Source organism: Apus apus, chromosome 1 (genome assembly GCF_020740795.1).
Source record: "Apus apus isolate bApuApu2 chromosome 1, bApuApu2.pri.cur, whole genome shotgun sequence".
NCBI lineage: Eukaryota > Metazoa > Chordata > Aves > Apodiformes > Apodidae > Apus > Apus apus.
Window position 1 is genome coordinate 143560079 of NC_067282.1, and position 23426 is coordinate 143583504.

General features: G+C 39.5%; 1 protein-coding gene across 7 annotated transcripts in view; it reads left to right on the forward strand.

Moving 5' to 3' along the window:
- The window catches only part of BICD1 (BICD cargo adaptor 1), a 174934-nt gene that overhangs the window by 112005 nt on the left and 39503 nt on the right, over window positions 1-23426 (forward strand). For all 7 annotated transcript variants that reach the window (XM_051635400.1, XM_051635426.1, XM_051635391.1 and 4 more), the window contains exons 3-4: window positions 18054-18206; window positions 22335-22772. In XM_051635400.1, coding sequence (XP_051491360.1) covers window positions 18054-18206; window positions 22335-22772 — 591 coding nt within the window. The remainder of the gene's footprint in view (window positions 1-18053; window positions 18207-22334; window positions 22773-23426) is intronic.

Below are 23426 nucleotides of genomic sequence, written 5' to 3' on the forward strand. Positions count from 1 at the left end.
GAAACTGGTCTCATCTAGATATCAAGAGTTAATTCCTAATGCATCACCATTGACCTAAAAGTTGCTGTATGTTGTTGTTTAAGAATTTGCATACTGGGATGCTAAGTCAAAGAGAAACAAACCGAAACCCCACTCCATTCTCTTCCGTTCAGTACAGCTGAGCTAATCTTCTTGACCTCAGTGTGCAATGCTACAGTTAAAAACTCAGTTGTGAGCTCTAGCTGGTGATGAAAATAATGATGGAAGCAGTTCTTGTTTTCTGAAAAGGTTCTGCTGTGCTCTGTAGGCAGGGAAGTACTCCAGAAACTCCTGTAATTAAGACCTTTCTCCTTTGACTTTGGAACATATGGCAGAATGGGATGAATAAGCAGGAAGGAGGAAGCTTTTTTTCTCTCTATGACCAAGGTATTTCCCCCCCCCCCGTGTGTTTCATATAACTGTATAAATTCAAAAGTGCCCCAAAGCAGCTATTGTTTGCCTTCTGTGGGTATGGGATAGACCCCCCCCCTCCCATAAATGCTGTCGTGCACATTTTGGTTGGGCACACTAATTGTGCTCTAAACCAACCTCTTTTAAGGGAAACATAAAGACATATATGCAGTTCAAGGTAATTTTTTCAAAAAAAACCCTGCCTACAAAGAAACAAAATAACCGAAAGTAGCTATGAGCAGACTGTACATAGCTCATGTACATTCTGAATAAACATTCTCTATCAAATAAGTGGTCTTTAAAAAAGAAAGCCCACAAATTAGCAGAAAAAGGATATCTTCCATTCTAGGGGGAAAGAAGGTTTCTGCCTCATCCTCAGAACATTGTATTTCATAGGTGAGTCATTTTCTAATGTTATGGAAATGATAAAGATCATTTGGCTAAGTGAGGACTAGCGATTCCTGTTATTGCCTCAGTGGTGCTGCCATCTGTTTAGATCCCTGCCTGCTTGGTGAGATAATGTAACCAGTCTGTTCTTATAGCTCACATTAATCTTACTCATATTAGAGAAATAAAATACTATGGAAATAAATTCTGTTTGCAATAAGATTTTTTTTTTAAACCAAGACATGTTTTACAATCTTCCTGCCTCTTTATATAAGGCGTGTATTGTTTTACCTGGTAATACAATTTTTTCACTGTGTTTTAACAGTGTTCTAAGTTCTTAAGATGTATAATTTGTACAAATTTCCTACAATTAGATGAGTTTTTTCCCTAGTGGGCAAGTTGAGGCACAGAAGCTGAGATCCCACTTCTTATTAACTGGCTATCCTCTTGCTTTTATTGGTTCTTCTGACGCTTGGTGAGCTATGTGAGATGATGGAGGAAGTTTGTGTTGCATCCTAAAGCTTAAAAATTCCCGGGACTCTCATATCCACAGTGCTAACTGAAAGGTTCTGTTTTCCATACCCAAGGTTCAAATATTGTAATATTTTTTCTGTGCTCTTGATATTCAAGAGCTTTTCACTGTGACGGTATGAAAATATTTGGTTCATCTTTACATCCTGCAATAGAAGACCCAGACTCTGTCATGTATTGGAACAGGCTGCCCCAGGAGCAGGTGAAGGCACTGTCCTTGGATGTGTTCACAAAATGAGTGGACCTGGTGCTTTGGGAGTTGGTTTAATGGTTTGGGGTTGTAGGGCAGATGATTGGACTTGATGATCTTGAAGGTCTTTTCCAACCTTGATTATTCTTTAATTATGTGGTTCTGTGTAGCAGTTGTCTTTCCTAACTGTTTTGTGTGCTTAAACATAGAAATAACTAGCAACATTCTGCATTTTCCCTGATGGAATATTTAGAGATCCTACTATCATTTTTGGTTTGTTATTAAGTTATAGGGTGTTAGGACTGGCTTTCTCTTTAAAGAAAGGTTTTGTCCCTTTCAGAAATCTCTGCATCAACTCTTCTCTCCCATTTCTCAGTTACTCTCAAAGCTGTGTACTGGTGCTAAATCCAAGTTTCTAATTGAGATTCTAAGCAGGAAAAATTGCATCACTGGCTTTTGTTCTCCCCTGAAAGCCCATATTAATGGAAAGCTGCCTTATATAAAGCAGTCCCCCTTTCCCCTTTGAAAACAAAGAAGAGTTCCTGTCTGAAACAAATACTGTGGCAGTTCTTATCAGCCCAAGGCACGATCAGCACCAGTTTTTGTGTAGTGAAATAGATGGTGTAGTCAGAAGGAGCTCCATCACTGAGCTATTTCCCAGGGATGGGAGAAGGAAAGCTTCTGGTCCTTGCCCAGTGAGATGATGCTTGACCTCAAGGTGTACACTTTGCAATCTGCCGTGGTCTTGCCTATCCCTTCCTGTCCTATGCTTGCTAGAAACATGGAGTCCTATTCAATACTCACCAAACTGACAGTGTTTTAAAGCTTCCTATGCAGATTCTTCCCCTGATTACCCTGGATGTGAATCAGATGCATAGGCTTGTGGCATGGATTATCTCTTACCACAGCTTGTTAGGCTGAAGTAAAATGTGTGAAGGTAATTCTCTAGTAGGAAAAAAACCAAGATTCAGGTCTGATTACTCAAGCTCTGACTAACCTTCCCTTTTACCCTAAATTTCAAGCAAACATTCAGGGGTTTTTTCCATTTATTAACTTGTAAGTTGTTAAAATCCTCATGTTAACCTGTTACATTGGTAACACCTAATGAGACTGAACTCAGCCATGTAACATGTGAGGTTATTAGGTTGTCTTTTCTCCGTTGCACGTTTTTAGGCTAATTAACACACGCTAGCTACTATATAATAAAATATGCATTTTCACCTAGGGGGGTCTGCACTGTGGAAACAAAAAATCATGTCCACAGCACTCCTCAGTCTCTCCTCCCAAGCTGAGAGCTAAGAATGTCACAACTATTTTACTGACAGTTGGATTTTCTATTTAATAATGATGGGGTTTTTAATTTAATTTTGCTTTTCTACATTGCGTTTTTTTCCCATGAATATGAAAATATAATCTTAAAATCAAAGGCCAACTTTGAAGAAAGCTTATATATATATATGCATATATATATATGTACGTATGTGTATGTATATATATATATAAAGAAAAAAGAAAAAAACTCTGATTGCCAGAAAGTATCCTCAGGTTCATAACCTCAGGTGGAAACAGCATTAGAGAGACTAGGCTGTCCTTCTGTCCATGAGACAGAGTGCACAGTGGCCTAGGCTGCTGTTACTGGTTTCTGTTTCTGGTTTTTGCATTGGGATATGACACTTTCTTCTTTTTTAGAAAATAAATAGCTAAAGCATTTGTCATCACTGGGGTAGTACTGCACTTTGTTGGTAAAGTTGGCAAATGAGCAGCTTGCAAGATTAACAGTCTTTTTTTTCTTGCCACTTTGGAATTAGTGATTATATATCCCATTTGTATGTCCTTCATTAACCCCTGTTTAACTCAAATGACAGGTAAATTTGAGGTAAATTATTATTTGTTTCAAGTTCAGCACACTTACACCTCTTGTTGAAAGAAAAGTGAATATGAAGCAAGAGTTGGAGGGGCAGAAGAAACGTTTTGGCAGTCTTCAGTGGGGAGAAAAAGGACCGCAAATGGTAGAGGAGAGCAATAATGGGAGGTGATGTTAGGCAGTGTAGGATGCTTTTGTTGCTGAGAGTTTAGAACAAGTCAGGGCAGGAAAAGCTTTTAGTACAATGTTTACATTTGAGGAAAATGGTTAGAAAAGATTCACTGGGTTTTCTCTGGGTTGCCCAAACACATCTCCAAGGGAACCAGAAAAAAGAAGATGAAAGTCTGTTTAGAACAAGAGTATTTAGTTTTGCTTGAAATCTGTCTCCTCTGTTAGGAGTCTAGCCTATTCTTAACTTTGAAGTTCAGTGAGTAAAGCAGTTTCTAAATAGAACACCAGCATGGTCAGGGTCAAACAGCAGCCTGTCAGAGCAGTACTAAAGCACCTTCAGTCCTTTAATGAGACTGACTGAGGAAAAAGTTTAGTCTTTATGCGACGTTTATAAGAGCAAGCAAAAGAAAGGCCAATAAGAAGAAGTAGTTGTGATACCATTTTGTTCTAGGATAATAACAAAGTGTACATCTTGTACACCACGTGCTCCTGGAACTCAGCTAAGGTGATCTCTGAGGGGCTCAGGAGTGGAGGGGGAAAACATTTAGGATTGAGAGACTGCTGACCTACCCTTTTATTGCTACCTGAGAGCTGTCTCCAAAAGCTTCCCATTTAGTGACGATGGCTGGAAATGTCCACAGGGAAAGCTACTTTCTCTGGACCAACGCCAGAAATGGATTTTTAACTTTAACTCGAGGCTTCAAATAGCACATAGAAAGAAATTAATGTTTTATAGAAACCCAGGGATTTTTATTTGGTTCCTCTCACACAATTAATATCTCTAATTTGTAATGAGGATGTTCTTTTCCTAAAGCAGCTCAGCTCTCTTCTGTGTGCCTACTGCAGCTATGCTGCTCCTGCAGTGGACACTGAGCTGCTGCAAAGTAATGCCTGCCATACTCTGAAACACCAAAATGGGTAGGACTTTCATTTCATGTGCTGGATTCACATACTGAAGCAGTTTGGCTACTCAGCCATGTGGAGCCTCCATTGATTAAGGCAGGGCAAAGGACAGACAGATGCAGCTGCAGAGTTCATTTTTTTTCTGCTCATAGTTTCAGTCTTTCACGAGAGGTATTTGCACTCTGTACAATCTGAAGAAAAATTACCTGTGCCACAGAAATCTCCATGTGATTAAAAGCAGAGGCTGTTAAACAAATGTGCAGTCTCCAACAGGGATAATGGACTGCCAAAAGCTGTGGTTACACCAGAAATACTGTTTGGGGGATTTTTTCCATTCTGCTCTTGTATTGGCAATATCCTACATCACACTGCACAAAGAGGAGCATGGTGCAAGTGTGTAGGTGTGAGGCATAACCCATTTCCCATATCTATATCTATATATCTGGTTGAGATGCTGAATAAACTCAACCTCAGTATAATAATCAAGAGCCCAAGGAATTGTTAGTAGCCTGGCTCATCTTACCTATAGACACTGGTAGCAATAATTTGATGATGGAAAGCCTGAGAATGGTCAACAACTATGTAGGTATGTCATGGAATTCATTGATCTGTTGATGAAGAGGAGTTCATAAATCTCATCTTATTCCTGTTGCATGTCTGAATTTTGACCTAGTTCAAGTGTGATGTTGTTTTTTGTCCCTGAGGATGACTGTCATTTTATTAGATTGATCCTTCTGCTGCACTTTTTTTTGCAGTGTGTAACTGAATTCAGTTGTGCTGTATCAAGCTATTGGGCATGCAACAAAATAAGAACTGAAAAACTTACCTTTAAATAGATACTTGCTGAAACTGATACTGGATTTCTTTAGTAATGATGTTACATTGTGGTATTGGTTGAGCACTTTAAAATCTCATGGGAAATTTAAAAGCAGTCATCCTCTTATGTTTTGTTATATTTTATATTAAAAACCAGTTAGAAAGAAACAAAGGGATTGTAAGCTATCAATCAGCAGTGGCCTGCTGGGATATTAGAAATCAGAGGGAGCAATTAAGGCTTTGGATTGCAGTCCTTAACTGCCACAGAAGTTTCTTACCAGTATCTGGAGATTTACAGTCCAGCACTCCAGTGTTGCATGCAGGTGCCCTTGCATCTTAGGGCTTCACTGCTGAGGGCTTGGATGGGAGACTGGAACAGTGCCAGCCTCTGCCCTTGGTGTGTCCAAGCTTGCTAGGGCTGGGCAGGGCGACCAGTCTGGCACCCTTGTTTTGCCCAACTGTTACTGTCAGCCTTGGAGGCCTGAGTGAAGGCTGAGTTCAGAATTTGGGAACCCTGATACTGAGATAGGTTAAGTCTTAGGTGAACATGTCTTTGAAAAAATATTTTTCACTCTACTTGCCACATGGGTGTGTTTTTCTGAATGTCCATGAATCTGGAAAAACACTAGTTCTTCATTTGTCATAGTCCTTGAGCACAAATTCAGCAAGGACAAGAAAACGGCTCCGCTCTCATGCTGAAGTTGGGACTTGACATCCCAGCTCTGAGAGCTGGGTCCCTTTGCACACATGTGCTTCAACCATCAGAGATCACTTGGTATTTGCCAAGAGATACTGTCCTCCTCATGCCACACGGTGTTTACAGAAAATTATCAGTGCTTTAGTGCACGTCGTCTTTAGGTAGCTAAAGAGATTTTTTTTTTTTAATTAGTTGTGGACTTTCCTAGTTCAGTTCTTCTGTAACTTATTTAACTGTAGTAAATAATCAGTTTCAGAAGAAGGCTCAGACCAACACCAATAATGACCTGGTTGGAAATCCGGTGGAAACTGATGGTAACCAAGGAAAACACCAGTGGTTTTAAAGGGGAGTACACGAGAATATAAAAAGTAGATTTAAGCATAATTTTAATATGCAAAGTGAAACAATCCCATAGCTTAACTGGTATTTTGCTCCCTGAGTAAATATGACACTTTGTGGCTGTTTTTTCCTATTTTGATGCATTGCAGGCATTGAATAATATTCAGTGTTTATACAATTTCCAGAAGGATAATTTAATTCTAAGGCTTTGCTGCTGTGAGCAGCATGCTTGAGTAACTGTCCCAGAGATTATGGCATTCTTATGGCATATATTACATTTGTATTTCTGTCCTGTGTGCAGAGCAATGAGAATCTTGTTTGCTCAGCCTTTTAATAGAAAAGTGTCAATGTAAAACTTACTACCATTGACTGAAATATATATATATAAAATAAAGCTGTGAAATATGCAGTCTGTATTAAAATAAACAAGGGAAATGGCAGATTGTAAAAGCCAAGATCAGGTTTCAAACCAAATTATATTGAACAGTCAGGAGTACTGCAATGTTAGAGACATACTTTGTGATACAGGTATTTTCACTGTCCATAGCAATAAATTCAAGTAACCTGTAGTGCAGTTTACTTTATCACATCTCCTACATAGGCATTTGCATTAATGAATCACTGTAGGCACTGTAATGAATAAAAATTATGTGTAAAAATCAAACCCGGAGGATGTAGTTTACAGACAGATGCGGTACTTATCTTTGGCTGTATTTGCCTCCCAAGTCATTAAAATATATTACCTAAAATAAAAATGCTAAGTATTTGATGAAAAAAAAAAAAAAAAAAAGAGGCATTATTTATCAAGCCATCTTCATCTTCTTAATCAACTCCCATTTCTGAATTGATGTTTCTACTCATGCTACAGACGAATAAGCGTGTGTGGGGGGGGTGGTTCTGCACACAAGGTCAAATAAGCTGCAGAATGCTGCTGTGCTTCTTTTGGCAGCAGATGGGTAACGTTACATGGATTTTAATTACTGAAATTAGTCCTGACTTTGAGGAAATATTGTCTCTTAATAATGGCAGAATCGACTGCATTATAACATTTGAATTTTGTGGCACAGGTGTGTTTGTTTAAAGATGCCATGCCTCTGTCCTTCTGGAGAAGAATAATAATTATGGAAGTTTAACTTGCTTGTTGCCCCTCCTTTCTTAGCAACCTTTTTTACAGTATAGATATTTTTCAAGGGGAACTTGAAATAGTTTGTTGTCATTGGGAGGAGGGTGAGTGCAGATTCACAAAGAGCTTTTAAAACACCCTTGCAGCTGACAATCTGCAAGAACAATTTTGACAAGGGAAGCTCTTCTGTGAGCATGGGCTTACAGAGCTGCTTTGATGCTGAGCTTTCACAGCTCCTCTGCAGCACAATAGAGAATGTCCCAGCAGATGACTTCTTGAAATAGATTTGGACCTGTGAATAGTGTCTTTGTATCCTTTAGCTATTTATTAACACTACTTTCTGAAAAGGATGAATGGTTTCTTCTTTGTTTCTTTAGATATATTTCTTCTCTCTCAATCCACTGTGAGGAACCTGGTACTAGAGGGAGTGTGGCATGTTAATTGGGGTCTTCTATTATTTTTCTTCCAATATCTAGTTGCTGTTGTCATCATCTCCCTGAATTTCTGCTGTATTTCATGCAAGGACAGCGAGTGAGTTCTCTCAGTGGTAGCTGTCTGGGATCTTCAATTCTCATGTGCTTTTCTATTTGCAGAGGAGAGAGAGGTGGCAGAAGATGGATACTGTGGGTAAATGGAAGACTCCTACAGAGAGGAATAAATGTATTTATTTTCCTCTTTGTGGGCTGGAAAAGAAACACTTCTTTCCTCTTGCAGGGTGAAAGTCTCACATTCAGATTGGACATTCAAAAAAGGTTTCTGATGACAAAGGCAAACAAGAATTAAGGAAACAAGTTTCTGGAAAAGGTGACGGGATCCGTCATTAGAAGTCATTAAGGAGAGATTAGACAGATAGCAAGAATGACATAGATGTAGTTGTTTCTGTCCTGAGAAAGATGAATGGACTAGATTCTGCCATGGAGTCCCTTTGAGATCCATTTTTCTATGATTTTTATGATCTTTTGTTAGCTGAGGATCAGGATTAATTACATATCTGATTAATTTGAACTCAGCCCCTTACTAATTTAGCTGCACTGTCCCCAGTACTGGATTTATGAGTACTGCTGCCCAGCCCTGGGTCTGCATGTCGACACGCTCTCAGCTTCCTGAGCTCTGACACAGCGCTGCAGCACAGTCCTCCTGCAGCGGGAGAAGGCAGAGGCACTTGCTCACAGACATGGATATTACAATATCTAGCTGCTATTTACAAGACCAAAGATTGGCTCAGCGTGCAAACTGGAAAAAAAACCAACAACCAAAACCAACAATAGCAACAAGAAAACAACAACATGAAAACCAGAGCTTGGGTAGTATTGTAACACACTGCAGAGAGCCCTGGCCCGGCACGTGCATCCCTTGACAGCACAGCTTGATTACTGGTGTGAGGAGTATAAGGAATGCAGGATTGAGCTAGCAGTGAGCTGTAATTAAAATAGCTCCGAGTCCTAAGGAGGGGAGACAGTTGCCGTGGGGAATGGAAAGCTTACGAGGAGTGTAGCTCTGTGCCTGGAACATGGGAGAATGGAGTTGCTGCCTGGCACGCTCAGAGATGGGTCAGCACAGGGAGCTCTGAAACTATCTTGACATCAGAAGTTAAAGTAACACAGCAGAAAGTAGTGCAAAAGCAAGCAGTCAAGAAGCAGAGCCATATTTTTCTATACTAACCAAGCAGAATGGATGCTAAAATAGTCAAGCTCATCCTTATTTAGGCACTTGGTGTCTTTTCTCTTTCCTCCTTTCCACCCTTGGGAATTCACTGTACATGTGCCTCAACATTTTAATGTATATAATGAAAATACATTCCTGCTGGAGGGTATATATATTTTACAGTTTATATCTATGGGGCTGGGTTTCCATCTCTGGTACTTGGAATTGATCATACAGTTGTTGCTGAGCAGCAATCATATCCCAACTAGAAATGGCATGTGTTCCTATTCCCTACCTCCTGCTAGCACCAATGTCTGTGTGTCCACCCTGTCAGCAGTGTCAAGGAGTACAAATACCATTACAACTAACTTTTTGTTTGTTTGTTTTTTGGGGTAGCTTGCTGATGATGATCTGGCTGATTATGTCAAAGGTAGTGCTGGCCCAAGGGAGGGTCAAGGCCTGGGAGCAGCAGCTGTGTTACTGCTGAGTTTAAACTGATCAGAGATCCATACCCTGTTAGCACAACTTCTCTTTTGTTGGTCTGGTGGTGCCCCTTTGGGTCTAGAAGGAAATTTGGCACTTTGCACCTGACAGATGGCCTCTCAAAGAGATACATATATCTGGCAGATGCCTCTCCCAAGTGATCAGTTAGGCTTTGAAACCAGCTCTTGCTTTCTTGATGAGCTTGAAAAGGCCTGTGGGGATCCTCCATCAAAAAGCCTGCCTTCAGGCATTGTCATGTAGAATCACTGCTGTTGATTTCTGAAATTCTGGATAGAAACGTAAATCTTGTAATTGGGCAAAAAAGAGTATAAATTGCCATTCAGTCCGAAATGCCCTGGGCACAAACACACAACACCTCCCACTTCTTCCCCCCACGCCCCCCCCTTTTTTTTTTTCTTTCCCCGAGCTAATCTGGTGAGAGCAATTTGGGTTTGGTATCTTTATAATAGTACCCAGCCAGTCATGGGACAATCAGTGACACAGAGTGGTCTCCACAGCTCTGCTTCAGAGAGCACAATCTCAACTGCTTGTCACTCAGGCACTCTTCCGTGCAGTAGGAATTATGAGGATGTGGCAAAATAATTCAGCTAAAGTGTAGTGTTAACGGGTAGTGCCCTGTCCACCTCTGGCAGCACGCTCTCACCGTGTGCTCTTCACTGCAACCAGAGCATGTAGGTCCTGGGGGAGCCCATTCTGCTCCTTCAGCAGTGGGATTGGGCAGATGGCAGCAGCAGCACAGCATGGAGGAAGCAGGTGAAGGGTCTAGAGCACAAGTCTTATGAGGAGAGGCTGAGGGAACTGGGGCTGTTCAGTCTGGAGCCAAGGAGGCTGAGGGGAGACATCATTGCTCTCTACAACTACCTGAAAGGAGGTTGTAGTGAACTGGAGGTTGGTCTCTTCTCCCGAGCAGCAAGTGATAGAATAAGAGAAAACAGACTCAAATCATGCCAGAAAAGGTTTAGATTGGATGTTAGGAAAATTTTCTTCACTGAAAGGGTAATCAGGTACTGGAACAGGCTGCCCAGGGAAGTGGTTGAGTCATTATCCTTAGAGGTATTTAAAAGACATATCAGTGTGGTGTTTAGGGACATAGTTTAGTGGTGGACTTGGCAGTGCTGGGTTAACGGTTGGACTCTACGATCTTAAAGGTCTTTTCGAACCAAAACAATTCAGGGATTCTATTAGAAGGAGGGGGACTGACCTTTGGGCTGTGGCTGGTCCCCGGGAGGACATGGCGTTGTTCATGTGTACCTGGATAAACTTGAAGGCCATTATAGGCCTGAATGGATTGTGGGAAGACTCTTCATGGAGAGCGCTGCATTTGCAAGATGTTATCAGCCCACTCCAAGGCATGGATGTGTCATCAACTTTCTTTTCACCAGTCAGTGTGATATTTAGAAATAAAACCTCCCACTTCTTAGAAGTGTTTAATGCCACTAAAGCTGCAGGAGGCAGATGAGTCGCAGGATTTTGACTTTAAACAAAATTACCGCCACAATGTCCTTCTCTTGGCAAGACTTTTTTGCAGCCAATTGATATTTGCTATTTGCAATGATCATATATATGACATCATTCTGCAGATATGTAGAAGGATCAGATTAACTAAATTGTGCTATAACCCTGGAGTCTGAATTTCCTCTCACACTGGTTTAATACCATGTAGTTTGGTAAACTTTCTGTTCCTTTGAAGGAATTAGTCAGGCATGTTACAGCAGTGCTTGTTACAGGCTGCTAATGTTAATTATAATTAGCATGTCATTATATAATTGTTATATAATTAATGTATTAATACTAATGTTATAATTGGTATAAATGCAGTCAAATAAAACAATTACTTTTCAGATAAATATGTATGGTTTGAGATTTGTAGTTTATCAGTTCATATAGCAGTCATTATATTATGTGACCACGACACTCAGTAGGAAAATTAAATACTAGCAGAACATTGCTTAGTTTCATCTTTTTGTGTATGCTTACATATGAAAGTTAATAAATAGATCAATAAAAAATAAAGATATTTTGTAGGGATTTTTATGTAGCAGGATTTACAATGTTTCAAACCCTGGGATAACTAAATAAATGGACCATTTAATTGCCCTTGCTAGAAATTCACCGTACTTGTTTAGATTTTGCAATTCTAATTAAATGCATTGAACATTTCAGATTATTACATTATTAGATGTATTGTAAATGCTGTATCTAAGAGCTGTTACTGGTGAAGGAACTTGAAACATACATAATCTTGATCTGGCTTCTGTTCCATATGCTGTAACTAACAAATACATGGCTTTTTTCATCCTTTCCTTGGTTAGCACTGTGATTCTGTAAGTAAATCCATGGAAGGGGAAGATTGTAAGTACTTAGGTTATTCTACAGATGTATTTTCGAAAAAATCTTGTGGCAGTAGCACATTTGTTTTTTTTTCTACTTTTGAAACAATGTCTGATATGTCAAAAACTGAAGACTGTCAGAATTCCATATAATTTAAAAAAATGGTGGTTTCTGTTTTTTTACAGTAGGAGCTCTTAAAGTAGTATTATACCAGTACAGATGGTTAGGTCAGATACAATATAATGAATTCTAATAATGCCACCTGAATTAAATTTTTTGAAGGATGAGATCAGATAAATTCAGATTAAAAGGGAGGATGTAGACTTTTAACAATGAGGGAAAAAATATTTTATTTTGAGATATAGAGGTATCTGTGTATTGAAAGGGAAGCAAAAATGTCTCTGCAAGAGATGCTCCATCCCTGTTTAACCCTGTTTAGGGCATCTACACATATGAATCATCAGGAGGATCGAGCTGCAAATTCTGCAAAAGGGTCAGACCAGGTCACACTAAGTCATCCACAAAATCCCATTATGGTTTTAAATATATCTGGAAACATGGAAAATGTCATGTGAGCATTCCTGCATATGAGAGAAGGAAACTATAAGTCTAGAGGACTTTCCTTGGGGACCTAAATCAGCTGATGACAACTAAAATAAAATAGTCCTCACTCTTCTATTCCCGCTTTCATTCCCTCTTCTCTCAACTCCCTTATCCCTTCAGAATAAAAAGTCAGGACCTGCTGGGGTTTCTCTATAGACCAGCCAGTACTCCCTGGCCACCTGCTCCCTGGCGTGGCAAGTCTCTTTCTGGGTCTTTACCTTGTATTATTTTCCTCTCTGGATTCTTCCATCAGTAGCAAGGAAGAGGGCAAAAATTATCTGTATGATGCAGAATTACATTTTCCATTGTTTAAGGAAAACAAAAATGTACCCATGATTCACATTAGCCTTCTAAAGAGGAGATATATTTGGGCTTTGATTTTCTAAGGTTAAATCTGTGTATTCTAAAAGTAATGAATCAAAGATACTTTAGGATTTGGTTCTTTTTTCCTCATTAATATCACCTGAATTTATACTTGCATGTCACCAAGTAGATACAAACAATATATTTAAAAAGAAGCCAAAGTAATTTAAAGGTGGGGTTAATCTTGTGATGGGACGATCCTGCAGGAAGTCCCAAACTTGTTTTTTGGCCAAAGTTGTGCTGGTATTGCTTCCTTATGTAAAGTTAGTGTGTTTGTAATTAAATTTGAAACCCAGTTTAAATTGTCTTCTCTATGATATTTCTATTACTGGTTGTAATAAAAAAATGCATCTTTTATTTTCCTCTGCCGAGTAAAGTAAACATAACAGACAAATTTTCAGTGAGACTTGTCAACAAACAAATGAGATTGTGGATATTAGTTGAGCATAAACTTTCTATTGCATTCAATTTACTGCCAGTGCAATAAAACTGTCATCAGATGAAAAGGCATTTTATACTGAATCAGCTAAAATACAATGCCATTAAGTTGGAAGTATATAAATTTCATGAGTTATGAAAATTAGAAAGTTAAGCATAGCATAATTCCATGGCTTGCATTTTCTAAGAGATAAGTAGTGCTTTAGTCAGAGTAGTCTGCAGCATATAATTAATTTTTTATTATAAGTCAGTTTTGCAGTGTGAAAATAGCATGTTTTACTACAGTAAGAACCTGGAATATTTCATGAAAATTTGTATGGAAATAATTTAGGGAAAAGCCCAAACACTAGTTCTCCAGCTTTGTTTGGGACAAAAACTGGTAGACAAAAGCCAGAAAGAAAGAAAGTTCTTCATGTACTGCAGGATAGGGCAGAACCAAAATCATGCAACTGCATTCGCTTTAAAGAGAAGGCTTCAGAACACCACTAATTTCCAAGAAGTGCAGTTTATGTGTCCACAGGTCACAGGTCAGGAAATCAAAAACCACCAGGGTTCATTTCTTACTTTGGAGATGAGAATACCCAGTTTCAGGTCACTCTTTCTTTGCTCTCCTTAGGTATATTGATAGGACACAAGGCTGTTAAAAAGTGCCTTCCATAGGCAACACTGGGGATGTTCTGACAAAAAAATGACCCCGGGGAAATAATGTATTTTTTAAAAGTCCTTTCTCATTGTTTTCAAGATTAGACATTTCTATTATTTCATTTGAAAGTAACGTCACACTTGCAATTATTTGATATTACACAATATATTACAATGTATCTAAGCACAATACAACATGCTCTGTATGTAGCATATGGAGTACATAATTTAAAAGTCTATGCTGAATCAAACATTAATAATATATTAATATACTTTGCATTGATTTTGATAAGAAGTAAAAAAGTTTAATATTAATGTTCCACTGATGCTTAGAGGCCTGTTAGGACTGAAGCGATGTTTGTGGTGTACAGAAATGGTCTGTGCCCCTGTAAAACCTAGAGATGTCTTTCATTTCCCATATATGGCAAGTCTGAAAATAAATCTAAGTATTAGTGGATAGGTGACCTGAACAGACTTTACTTCAACTGAGCCTTCTGTTTTCCATTTCTTGTGGTCTGTTCTGTTATGTGTAGGTTCATTAGACACGCTGTGTGACTGACATCTTCTACAATTAGTGCTCACATATAATTAGATGCAATGCTGACAAGGACTCTGTTGTTTTCTATGGTTTCACAGAAAGGCCTTTTCCTTCTTCTTTGGCACTGATCCATTAAAATCATTGCACCATGTTCAGCTTGTGACTGGGACTGAAAATAATTTACAGCCATTAAAACATTGCTCATGTATCGTTAGCTCCACTGCTTGGTTTAATTTCTTTTTTACAGATCCAGTAGTTAGTTCATAGCGGAATCCTCTCTGGAAATAGAGAAAGTCCTTAAACAGTGCCCTAGCAAAAGCATCTGGCTCAGTTGCTCTATCCTGCAAGGTTAATGTTCAGCACTTGATTATCAGTAATGCTTAATTGCAAATTATTTTGCTAGTAATTTGGGTTATATTGTCCTCTAGTGGCGCATATAGATAACTGCCCTGCTGACAGTTGCCTTGTGTTTTAGATCCTCTCATACTTTTTCCATACAAGTCCAAGTCACCTCAGGAAAGAACTGATGCAATGGCCAAATAAAAAGTTTGTCTTTCTGCTGCTGTATCTGTACAGCAAGGTCTATCCTTTTGAGCAACCTGGTCTAGTGGGAGGTGTCCCTCATCATGAAGGGGAGTTGGAGCTAGATGATCTTTAAGGTTCCTTCCAACACAAACCATTCTATGATTCTAGGATCATCTATTACTGCATATTGTCTGTTTAAGAAATACATATTTAAAGTATTTCAAAATAACAAGAGAGAGTCGTGAGAAGATACTGTATTTAATCAGAGCATTTGATGAAAAGAATATATCCTGCTTACTGACAGTAATAAACACAGGCTGAATTTTTTTTTTTTAATAGGTTTGTTCACTTCCACAAAATTCATAGCAATCTCCTACAAAGGAAGCAGAACCACCCTCCAGCATGCCTCACTCATAAACCTAGATAATGCCAGACTCTTTCCCTGTAACATGGCAGCCTCACCTTTCATAGGAAGCAGTGAAAGCGCTGGAGTGCTTAGCAGATGGATGTTTGCCAGCATCATACAGATGTTCACAAATAGGAGGAGAGATGTGGGAGCAGGATGAAGAATGCCAGGGTGTTTACAGTGACAAAATGCATGTTTTATTTCATTTTGAAAAGGTGATACCACATTCTCTAATGTACTAGGTTTGTTTTGCCCCTGTGGCAGAGCAGCAGGATTGCTTCCAGTGGAGGCCTTGGCCCTGGTCATGGAAAGCACAGCAGGCAGCCCTGTGGCAGGCACGGGATGCTCCCACTGGCAAGTCTTCCCTTTTCATGCTGTTTCTTCCTTGACCAAATGCCACGAGTAATGAGGTTGGTCTGCAGAGATACTTGCTACGTCTGTAAGAGGAGGAGGTGAAATGCTGTCAGTGCTTCTTTTTATGCCTCCGAGATTATGTAGGAGAAGAAGCAGCTAGAAGTGGCCAAGGGATGTGGTTTCTGTATTTTTAAAGACATGGTGTTGGGCTCCAGCAAGGTGAGAGCTTGTGTTTTCTCTTTGTTCACAGCCATAGGAAAAGCAAAGAAATACTCTGGCCTTACAGAGTTAATATGAGAGGCTTTTTCAAAGTAGCTCGCTTAGTGCTCTTTCAGTGAAATAATATACCAGGATTCAGTAAAAATTCTTTGCTCATGTCCTCCATCTCTGGTTATCTTGTTTCTTCCTCTCTTTTTGAAGAGGCCTTCCTTTCAACAGCACCGTGACTGTGTGCATTGGATGGGTGTCAGCTGGTTGCTATTCATTCCCTGGGCTGATTATCTTCCAAACAGTGGGAGAGTTGCAGGGTAGCTTAATTATACTTGACAGAGTAGAGTTATGCATTTGGTGTTGTCCACATTCATCCTCAGACTGGAATGTACACCCACACCTTGCAAGCATCAGTAAACTCCACAGCTGAGAATGTGCTGACAGAAACGAAACATGCAAAGGCAGCCCTGAGGTTTAAAATGCCTTCATCTCATGAAATCATCTGCCGTGCCATTCTCTCAGTTCACTCAGAGGTTTATTGGGTAGTGATGGATGAAGTAATATTTGTAAAGTTACTTTTATCTAGTGCTCTGTGACTCTTCTGCCACTAGGGATCTTTTAAACCAAAGGTCTGCCTTAATTTAAGGAATTATATAGGGTCTTTATTTCTTCTTAATTAACTGTGAGGAGAGGGAAGGTGATAGTTTTAATTTTCCTTTAACAAAAAAGCTTTATTTTAAAAAGTGCTTTTGTAATTCTTGCATCAACTTTTTTTTTCATGCTTCAGTCTTATTTTCCAGTGATTTGTAATGGTTTATTTAACTGGGATGCCAAGCAAAGTTTTGTTTATCCTCAATTCAGAGCATGTAGTTTTATCTGTTCTGTACTAGAGAGCAAGTGGTAGACTGATCTATTTAGAGTTCGCTGACTACAATTTCTGCTGTCTTAATTTTTTTTAACATTTGATTTTTCCAAGTAGCTATCAGGACAATGATTGCCCTCACTCCATGCTGGAATCTTTGACATAAACCCATTACTGCTTCCCAGGTGTGCTGGTTTTGACACTGCAGCAGAGACAGGGCTCTGCCCAATCAATTAAGGTTGCTGTAGTGCTTCCCTCCACCAGCTGCTGTGGCAATGCTCAGGTTCCTCCTGCAGGCAAGGAGATGTGACCAATTATGACTATTCTTATTAATCAAGGAAATGCAGGCTTCTCTTCAAAGCAGAAGAGGAGCTTGCTCCTACCGTTTGTGTTGGTCACTGTTCTCTTCCAGCTGTGTGTTAAATCCATCTTCCCATAGTGTGAGTGACATCAGAGGGGGTCAGCGGGGTCATCCCAGGATAACCTGACCCTTGATGTAAAATTTAATCAGAGCTGAAATCCAATGGAAGCAACTTTTGGTGAAACTGATCCCTCATGACCTCTCTCGTAAGGCTGTGTGGGAACTGTATGTGCTAATGGGATAAATAAAGTGGCGACTTTGTGTATTCTCAGGGTGCTGGCTGTAATCTTGCTTAGCACAGCAATGGGTTTGTCAGGTTTTTGAGGTGTGCTTTGCAACCATCTGCCTAGCAGATGCCCCACCCCCCTACCTGTGCCTGCAGACACAGCCATACGAGTGCACCTCGCTGGGTAACAGATGTCTTTACAGAACAGATGCCGTTACTCATGGCTTTTCTCTGTGAATGTAGAAAGCGTCCTTGGGTGAAAAGCAGGTGATAGTTTTATTTAAATCCAACTGTATTGTAGAGCAATAAAACTAATGAGATGATGATGCCTTGCCAGGTTTTCCATTTCAATAAGCATCTAAACTTGCAATTGTTTTAATCAATCTTTCTTATCAGACATTCTCATTTCTGCATTGCCCTCACACACCTGAAATTACCACGTGGCCTCAGATTAAAAAGTGATGCTATTTTTTATTTGGACTGCTAAATCATTTCTATTTGATGATTATTTTTTTGTTTGGACTTTTCTAAAGGCAGCATTCATTATCAAAGTGACTGTGCATGAACAGTAACGTACTCGCGTTTTCTCTCGCCAGAATAACGAAATGGTGGAACTACAGAGGATACGAATGAAAGAGGAAATTCGAGAGTACAAGTTTCGAGAGGCCAGACTCCTACAGGACTACACTGAGCTGGAAGAAGAAAACATCACTTTACAGAAACTGGTGTCCACACTGAAACAAAACCAAGTAAGAATCGAAATATTCAAGGCATTATGCTGAAAAATGGTACTGTTTTCTCTAATTTCTGTGATTTGATCCCAGAGAGCACTTTAATAGAAATGTATTTTATTATCTATCTATCTATCTGTCTGTCTATCTATCTATCTATCTATCTATCTATCTATCTATCTATCTTAATTGGGTTTTTGCTGAACACTGATTCTGAAACAGTGTTACTGGCCATTTTTTTGCATATGGTAAGGCACTTACCTCATTTTTAGCAAAATTCTGGTGGAATATTTCATTGCAGAACTTTGTAATAGCAGAGGAATTATTAAAAGGGAAATAACTGAATCTTTTAGCTTCCTGCTTTTCTTCTCCTCCCTCCCTGCACACTGAACTCAGAGCCCAGAGGTACAGTTCAGCCCTCCATTTCCTCTTGTTTGGTTTCCTGCATATCCTTTCCTCTTCTGAATTGGAGAAAAGAGGAAATAATCTTTTCCCCATTCTCCTTTTTTTTCCTTACTCCTCAGGTTTTCCTGTACCAGTGTTCCTCTCTTTTCAGCCATGCTAACCTGCAAGTTTAGCAAGCTTCAAAAATAAGCAAAGGGATGTCAGATGTTCCTAGTTTATCTTTTGGTTTCCTCATTGCAGTGATTTGCAGCTCACGACACGCCCAACACGCTGTAATTCTCACTGCAGTGCAGAATGCACCCCAAGGAACTGTCATAAACAACAGCCCCGTTGTATCCAGATGCAAGCAGTTGTGGGGTCTCTTCTTCTCCCCCTTAAAAATAAACAGCTTCCTTTGCTGCTGAGAAAGCAACCAAGGACACAGCTGTCCTTTAAATTGGACAAAGGAGATTTGTTCTCATGTCAGAAGACTTGCTGTGACCAATATTCAGGTATCCATGTTGGATGATGTAACACTTTCTGCCTGTTAGACCCTGTCCAGACCAGCATCACATGGCACTCCATAACACCATTTCTTAAACTGCTAGCAGATGGTAACAGCACTGTGTTGCAGCCCCTCATTTATGTCCTAACCTACTGCCTTGTTCACTTAGGGCTTTTATCAAACAGCCAAGAATGTCACTGTCCCTAATTATAGAGTCATAGAATGAGTGGGGTTGGAAGGAATCTTTAAAGGTCATCTAGACCAGACTTCCCTGCAGTGCACAGGGACGTTTTTGACTAGATCATGTTGCTCAGAGCCTTGTCAAGCCTGACCTTAAGTTTTTCCAGGGATGGGGCATCCACCATCTCTCTGGGAAACCTGTTCCAGTGTTTCACCACCCTAATTGTAAAGAACTTCTTCCTAATGTCTAATCTAAATCTACCCTGCTCTAGTTTATAGACTATTGCCCCTCTCCTACCACTACACACCCTTGAAGACAGTCCTTCCCCAGATTTCCTGTAGGCCCCCTTCATGTACTAAAAGGCCACTATAAGGTCTCCTTGGAGCCTTCTCTTCTCCAGGCTGAACAAACCCAGCTCTCTCAGCCTGTCTTAATAGGAAGGGTGCTCCAGGCCTCTTAATCATTTTTATGGCCTTTAATCACAGCCTCATAGCAAAGCTGCCTCATTCCTGCAGGAGAAGCAGCACTGTTTCATCTCTCTTTTACTGCTCTAGCACAAATGCAGTCAAAACATTTAAAAGAATGGGGCCAGGCCTCAGGGAATACCCAGGTAACAGAAATGGATACATCTTTTCCTTATTTATGAAGATAACCCAGACTTTCATACTCGTGAAAGTGAATTTATAGCAGATCATGTTTGTGTCAGAGTTATTTACAAAGCCAGCAAATTCCCCCCTTTGAGGAATGGATTTTTGCCACTCACATTGTCAGGAAATTACAGACCCCTTTATGGACTGTCCTAGTTTCCCCCCCAAGAAAATCTGTTTGCAAGTGTTTATATTTGCCATAATATTTCTTTCTTAATGAAACCGAATGCCAGCTGTCTGTGGAGAGAAAAAGCATTGCAACATTTTGAACGGCTTTAAAAATTAGTCATTTTGCATCACATATCCATGTATTTCTGATTCCTTAAATAGTTTTGATATACAAGGTAAAAATTCAATAGCACTTTACACTTTAATATTTTAATTTCCAAAACCATATGTTTCAAATCTTAGTGCTAAACTGTAATTATCTGGGTTGGGATTTTTTTAAACTTTTAAACAAGAATCCATGAGACAACCATAACCATATGGATAATATAGACCTCTTTTTACATTAATTCAAAATTTTAAAAGGTTTCTTTTTCCATGACCTTTAGTTATAAACATAGCTATTTGAGGGGATTTAGTAATTTTTCAGATGGACCTCTCTAGTCAGAAAAGATATCAAGTTCCCAATTGTAGATTTCAAAATATCATGGATATTCCTTTTCTATTTTACGTTTCCCAATATGACTCTAGAACTAACTTTGTTGCTTGAAATGTTTCCATTCTCTGGCTTTGAAAATTAGTACTTTGGTTTTTTAATTTGCCTTTTGAAAGACTTACAAGAGTTTCAACAGGTTCATAAATGTTCTACTCCAATAGGAATGGTTGTTATTTCTATTTTCAACAGAACCTTATTATAGTGTGTTTACATATATGTGTCATATAAAAGATATTCTAGACAATGTCTTAAAATTTCAGACAATAATACATATTAATGCCTTTGAATGATAAAAAGTTTATGGAGCATGAAATGCAGTATTTATATTCCTTTCAAAGAACTATTAAATTATTTCACCCAATATATTTCAAAATGAAAAGGTAGATGAGTAATATTATTAGAATTAAATTAAAAGTTGAAGCTTGAGAATTTTTACCAGGAGAATTGGTCAAGCACAGACAAGACCTTTAGGAGCGAAGTTCTTCCTTTTCATTACTGTTGGATTTTCCACCAATGGAAAGGAAGATAAAGAGAGCTAGCAAGGGAAGGTGTTTTGCAGTGAGGATCAGCTGCACCATCTAGATATTGTTGGTTTTGAGCTAGATTATGTTTACTCAGGCTTTGCTTCTTTTTAGGTGCAATAGAGAGGACTAAATAAACATGGGAGCTTTTAAAGAAGAGAGAGGAGGCTGTTGTTTTCCTCAGGCCACACTGCCAATAAACACTTTGATAAGATGCTACACCTGGGTGTGGGGTAGGGAGCCTGCCCTTCGAGAAAGAATGGGACCATTGAGTCCCTCCAAGCCTGGTGAGGCTGCACCAGGTCACTTGGGGAAGGGCTTCAGACAGCGCTGTTGCAGCTAAGGGATCCAAAATGGTATCCCAAACATACAGTGCAAGGAATAGTGGCTGGATAAGCTGTTTACTACAAAGTCAAACAGTCAGAGACACAGAGTGGTCAGGTCTGGAAGGGACCTTTGGAGATCATCTAGTCCAACCCCTCTGCCAGAGCAGATCACAGTAGATCACACAGGAGCACATCCAGATGGGTTTTTAATGTCTCCAGAGAAGAAGACTCCACAACATCTCTGGGCACCCTCTTTCAATGTTCTGTTGCATTTATCTAGTTGTTTAAAAATATCTAACATTTTGGGGCAACTTAGAGTTTAAACTGATTGTATGAATAGTTTGTTGTTTAATTTTTAAAATACTTCCTGAATAATGGAGAGGTTTGTATCACACAAAGAAATGTTGAGGCTCTTCTACAGTTTTTATACTTGAACACTACTAAGACACCAGATACTTTAGTTTCCATACCTGAGTGACTTGACATCTGGTAAGAATTTAGATAAGAAGTTATCTTCAAATTATCTGCAATTAATAAATCAGGCTATATTAACCTGCGATCTGTGCATACCATGATATACCAACATTGCTTATAGAAATTCATAATAAATCTATGGTTACCAGGATATCTGCTACTAAACAGCCTTCTTTCAATTAAATACATTGTTTAGTGTCATAAGTTACTCAGAAAAAGGTGTTTTATTTCTTAATTCTCACATGCTTGAAAAAGCAAGCAGTAGAGTATTTAATGGAGTGAGCTCCACTTGCATTTTCTGTGCAGCCAGGTCTTTGCAGCTGCAGGCAATGTCTGGTATTTCAAACTGAATTTTCTTTAACACCTATTTCAATAAGGCTGATAAATGGCAGGTTTTCATGACTCAAGTTTTAGTATTATGAATCTTCCTTGTCTTGTCTAATTCAGGTTGAATATGAAGGCTTAAAGCATGAGATTAAGCGATTTGAGGAGGAGACTGTGTTGCTTAACAGTCAGCTAGAAGATGCCATCCGGCTGAAGGAGATTGCTGAGCATCAGCTGGAGGAAGCTCTGGAAACTTTAAAAAATGAAAGAGAGCAAAAGAACAATCTGAGGAAGGAACTCTCCCAGTATATAAACCTCAATGATAGTATGTATAATAACCACATTAATATAGCAGTAGATGGATTGAAGTTTGCAGAGGACGGGGGTGAGCCCAACAATGATGACAAGGTGAACGGACATATCCATGGGCCTCTTGTGAAACTCAACGGTGACTACCGCACTCCCACGGGCAGGAAAGGGGAGTCTCTGCACCCCGTCTCTGACCTCTTCAGTGAGCTCAACATATCAGAAATACAGAAACTGAAGCAGCAACTTATGCAGGTAAGAACAGAATTTAATGTCCTTAAAATGTTTGGACACGCATCCTATGGACCCTAGTGCCAGCTTTTGCAGTGGTTTCCTCAAGTGAGTGTCTTGACTAGGTATGTCCTGTTGTCAGACTTCTGCTTTGGTGCTTCTTTGTATCCAGGTTCGCTAGAAATATCCCTGCTTAACAGAATATCTGTCTGCAAAAAGTCAGTGTGATCTAAGCATATGTTTAGTGCAAAGAGGAGAAAGGGGCCTACTTGCTGTGGTTTCAGATGGTCAGATTCTTTTTTTTTTTTTCCTGCACTGATAATGGGAAATATCCCTAAAATTGCAAGTGGGATAAAGTACTTCAGTATGACCAAAACTATCTGGAAAAGCCCGCATTGAAAGACAGACTTGATTATGCTCCCTTGCAAGTCAAAGGGAGTTTTTTGCCATTAAATTCCATTTGAACAAGATTTGGCATGCTGTCAGGAGAAAACAAAAGGAGAGGAGAGCTCCTCATAATAACTGTGCACTCAGAGAGCATGTGGCGTGTGAGGTGTCACAGAAAGCCCTTGTCCACGCTTGCAGTCCTGGCGGATGCACAGGCTGCAGGGGGTGCCTTGGGGACTGTACAGCCAGCATTTGCTCTCTATTCATCCAAGCCCAGCCAAGGCATAACCA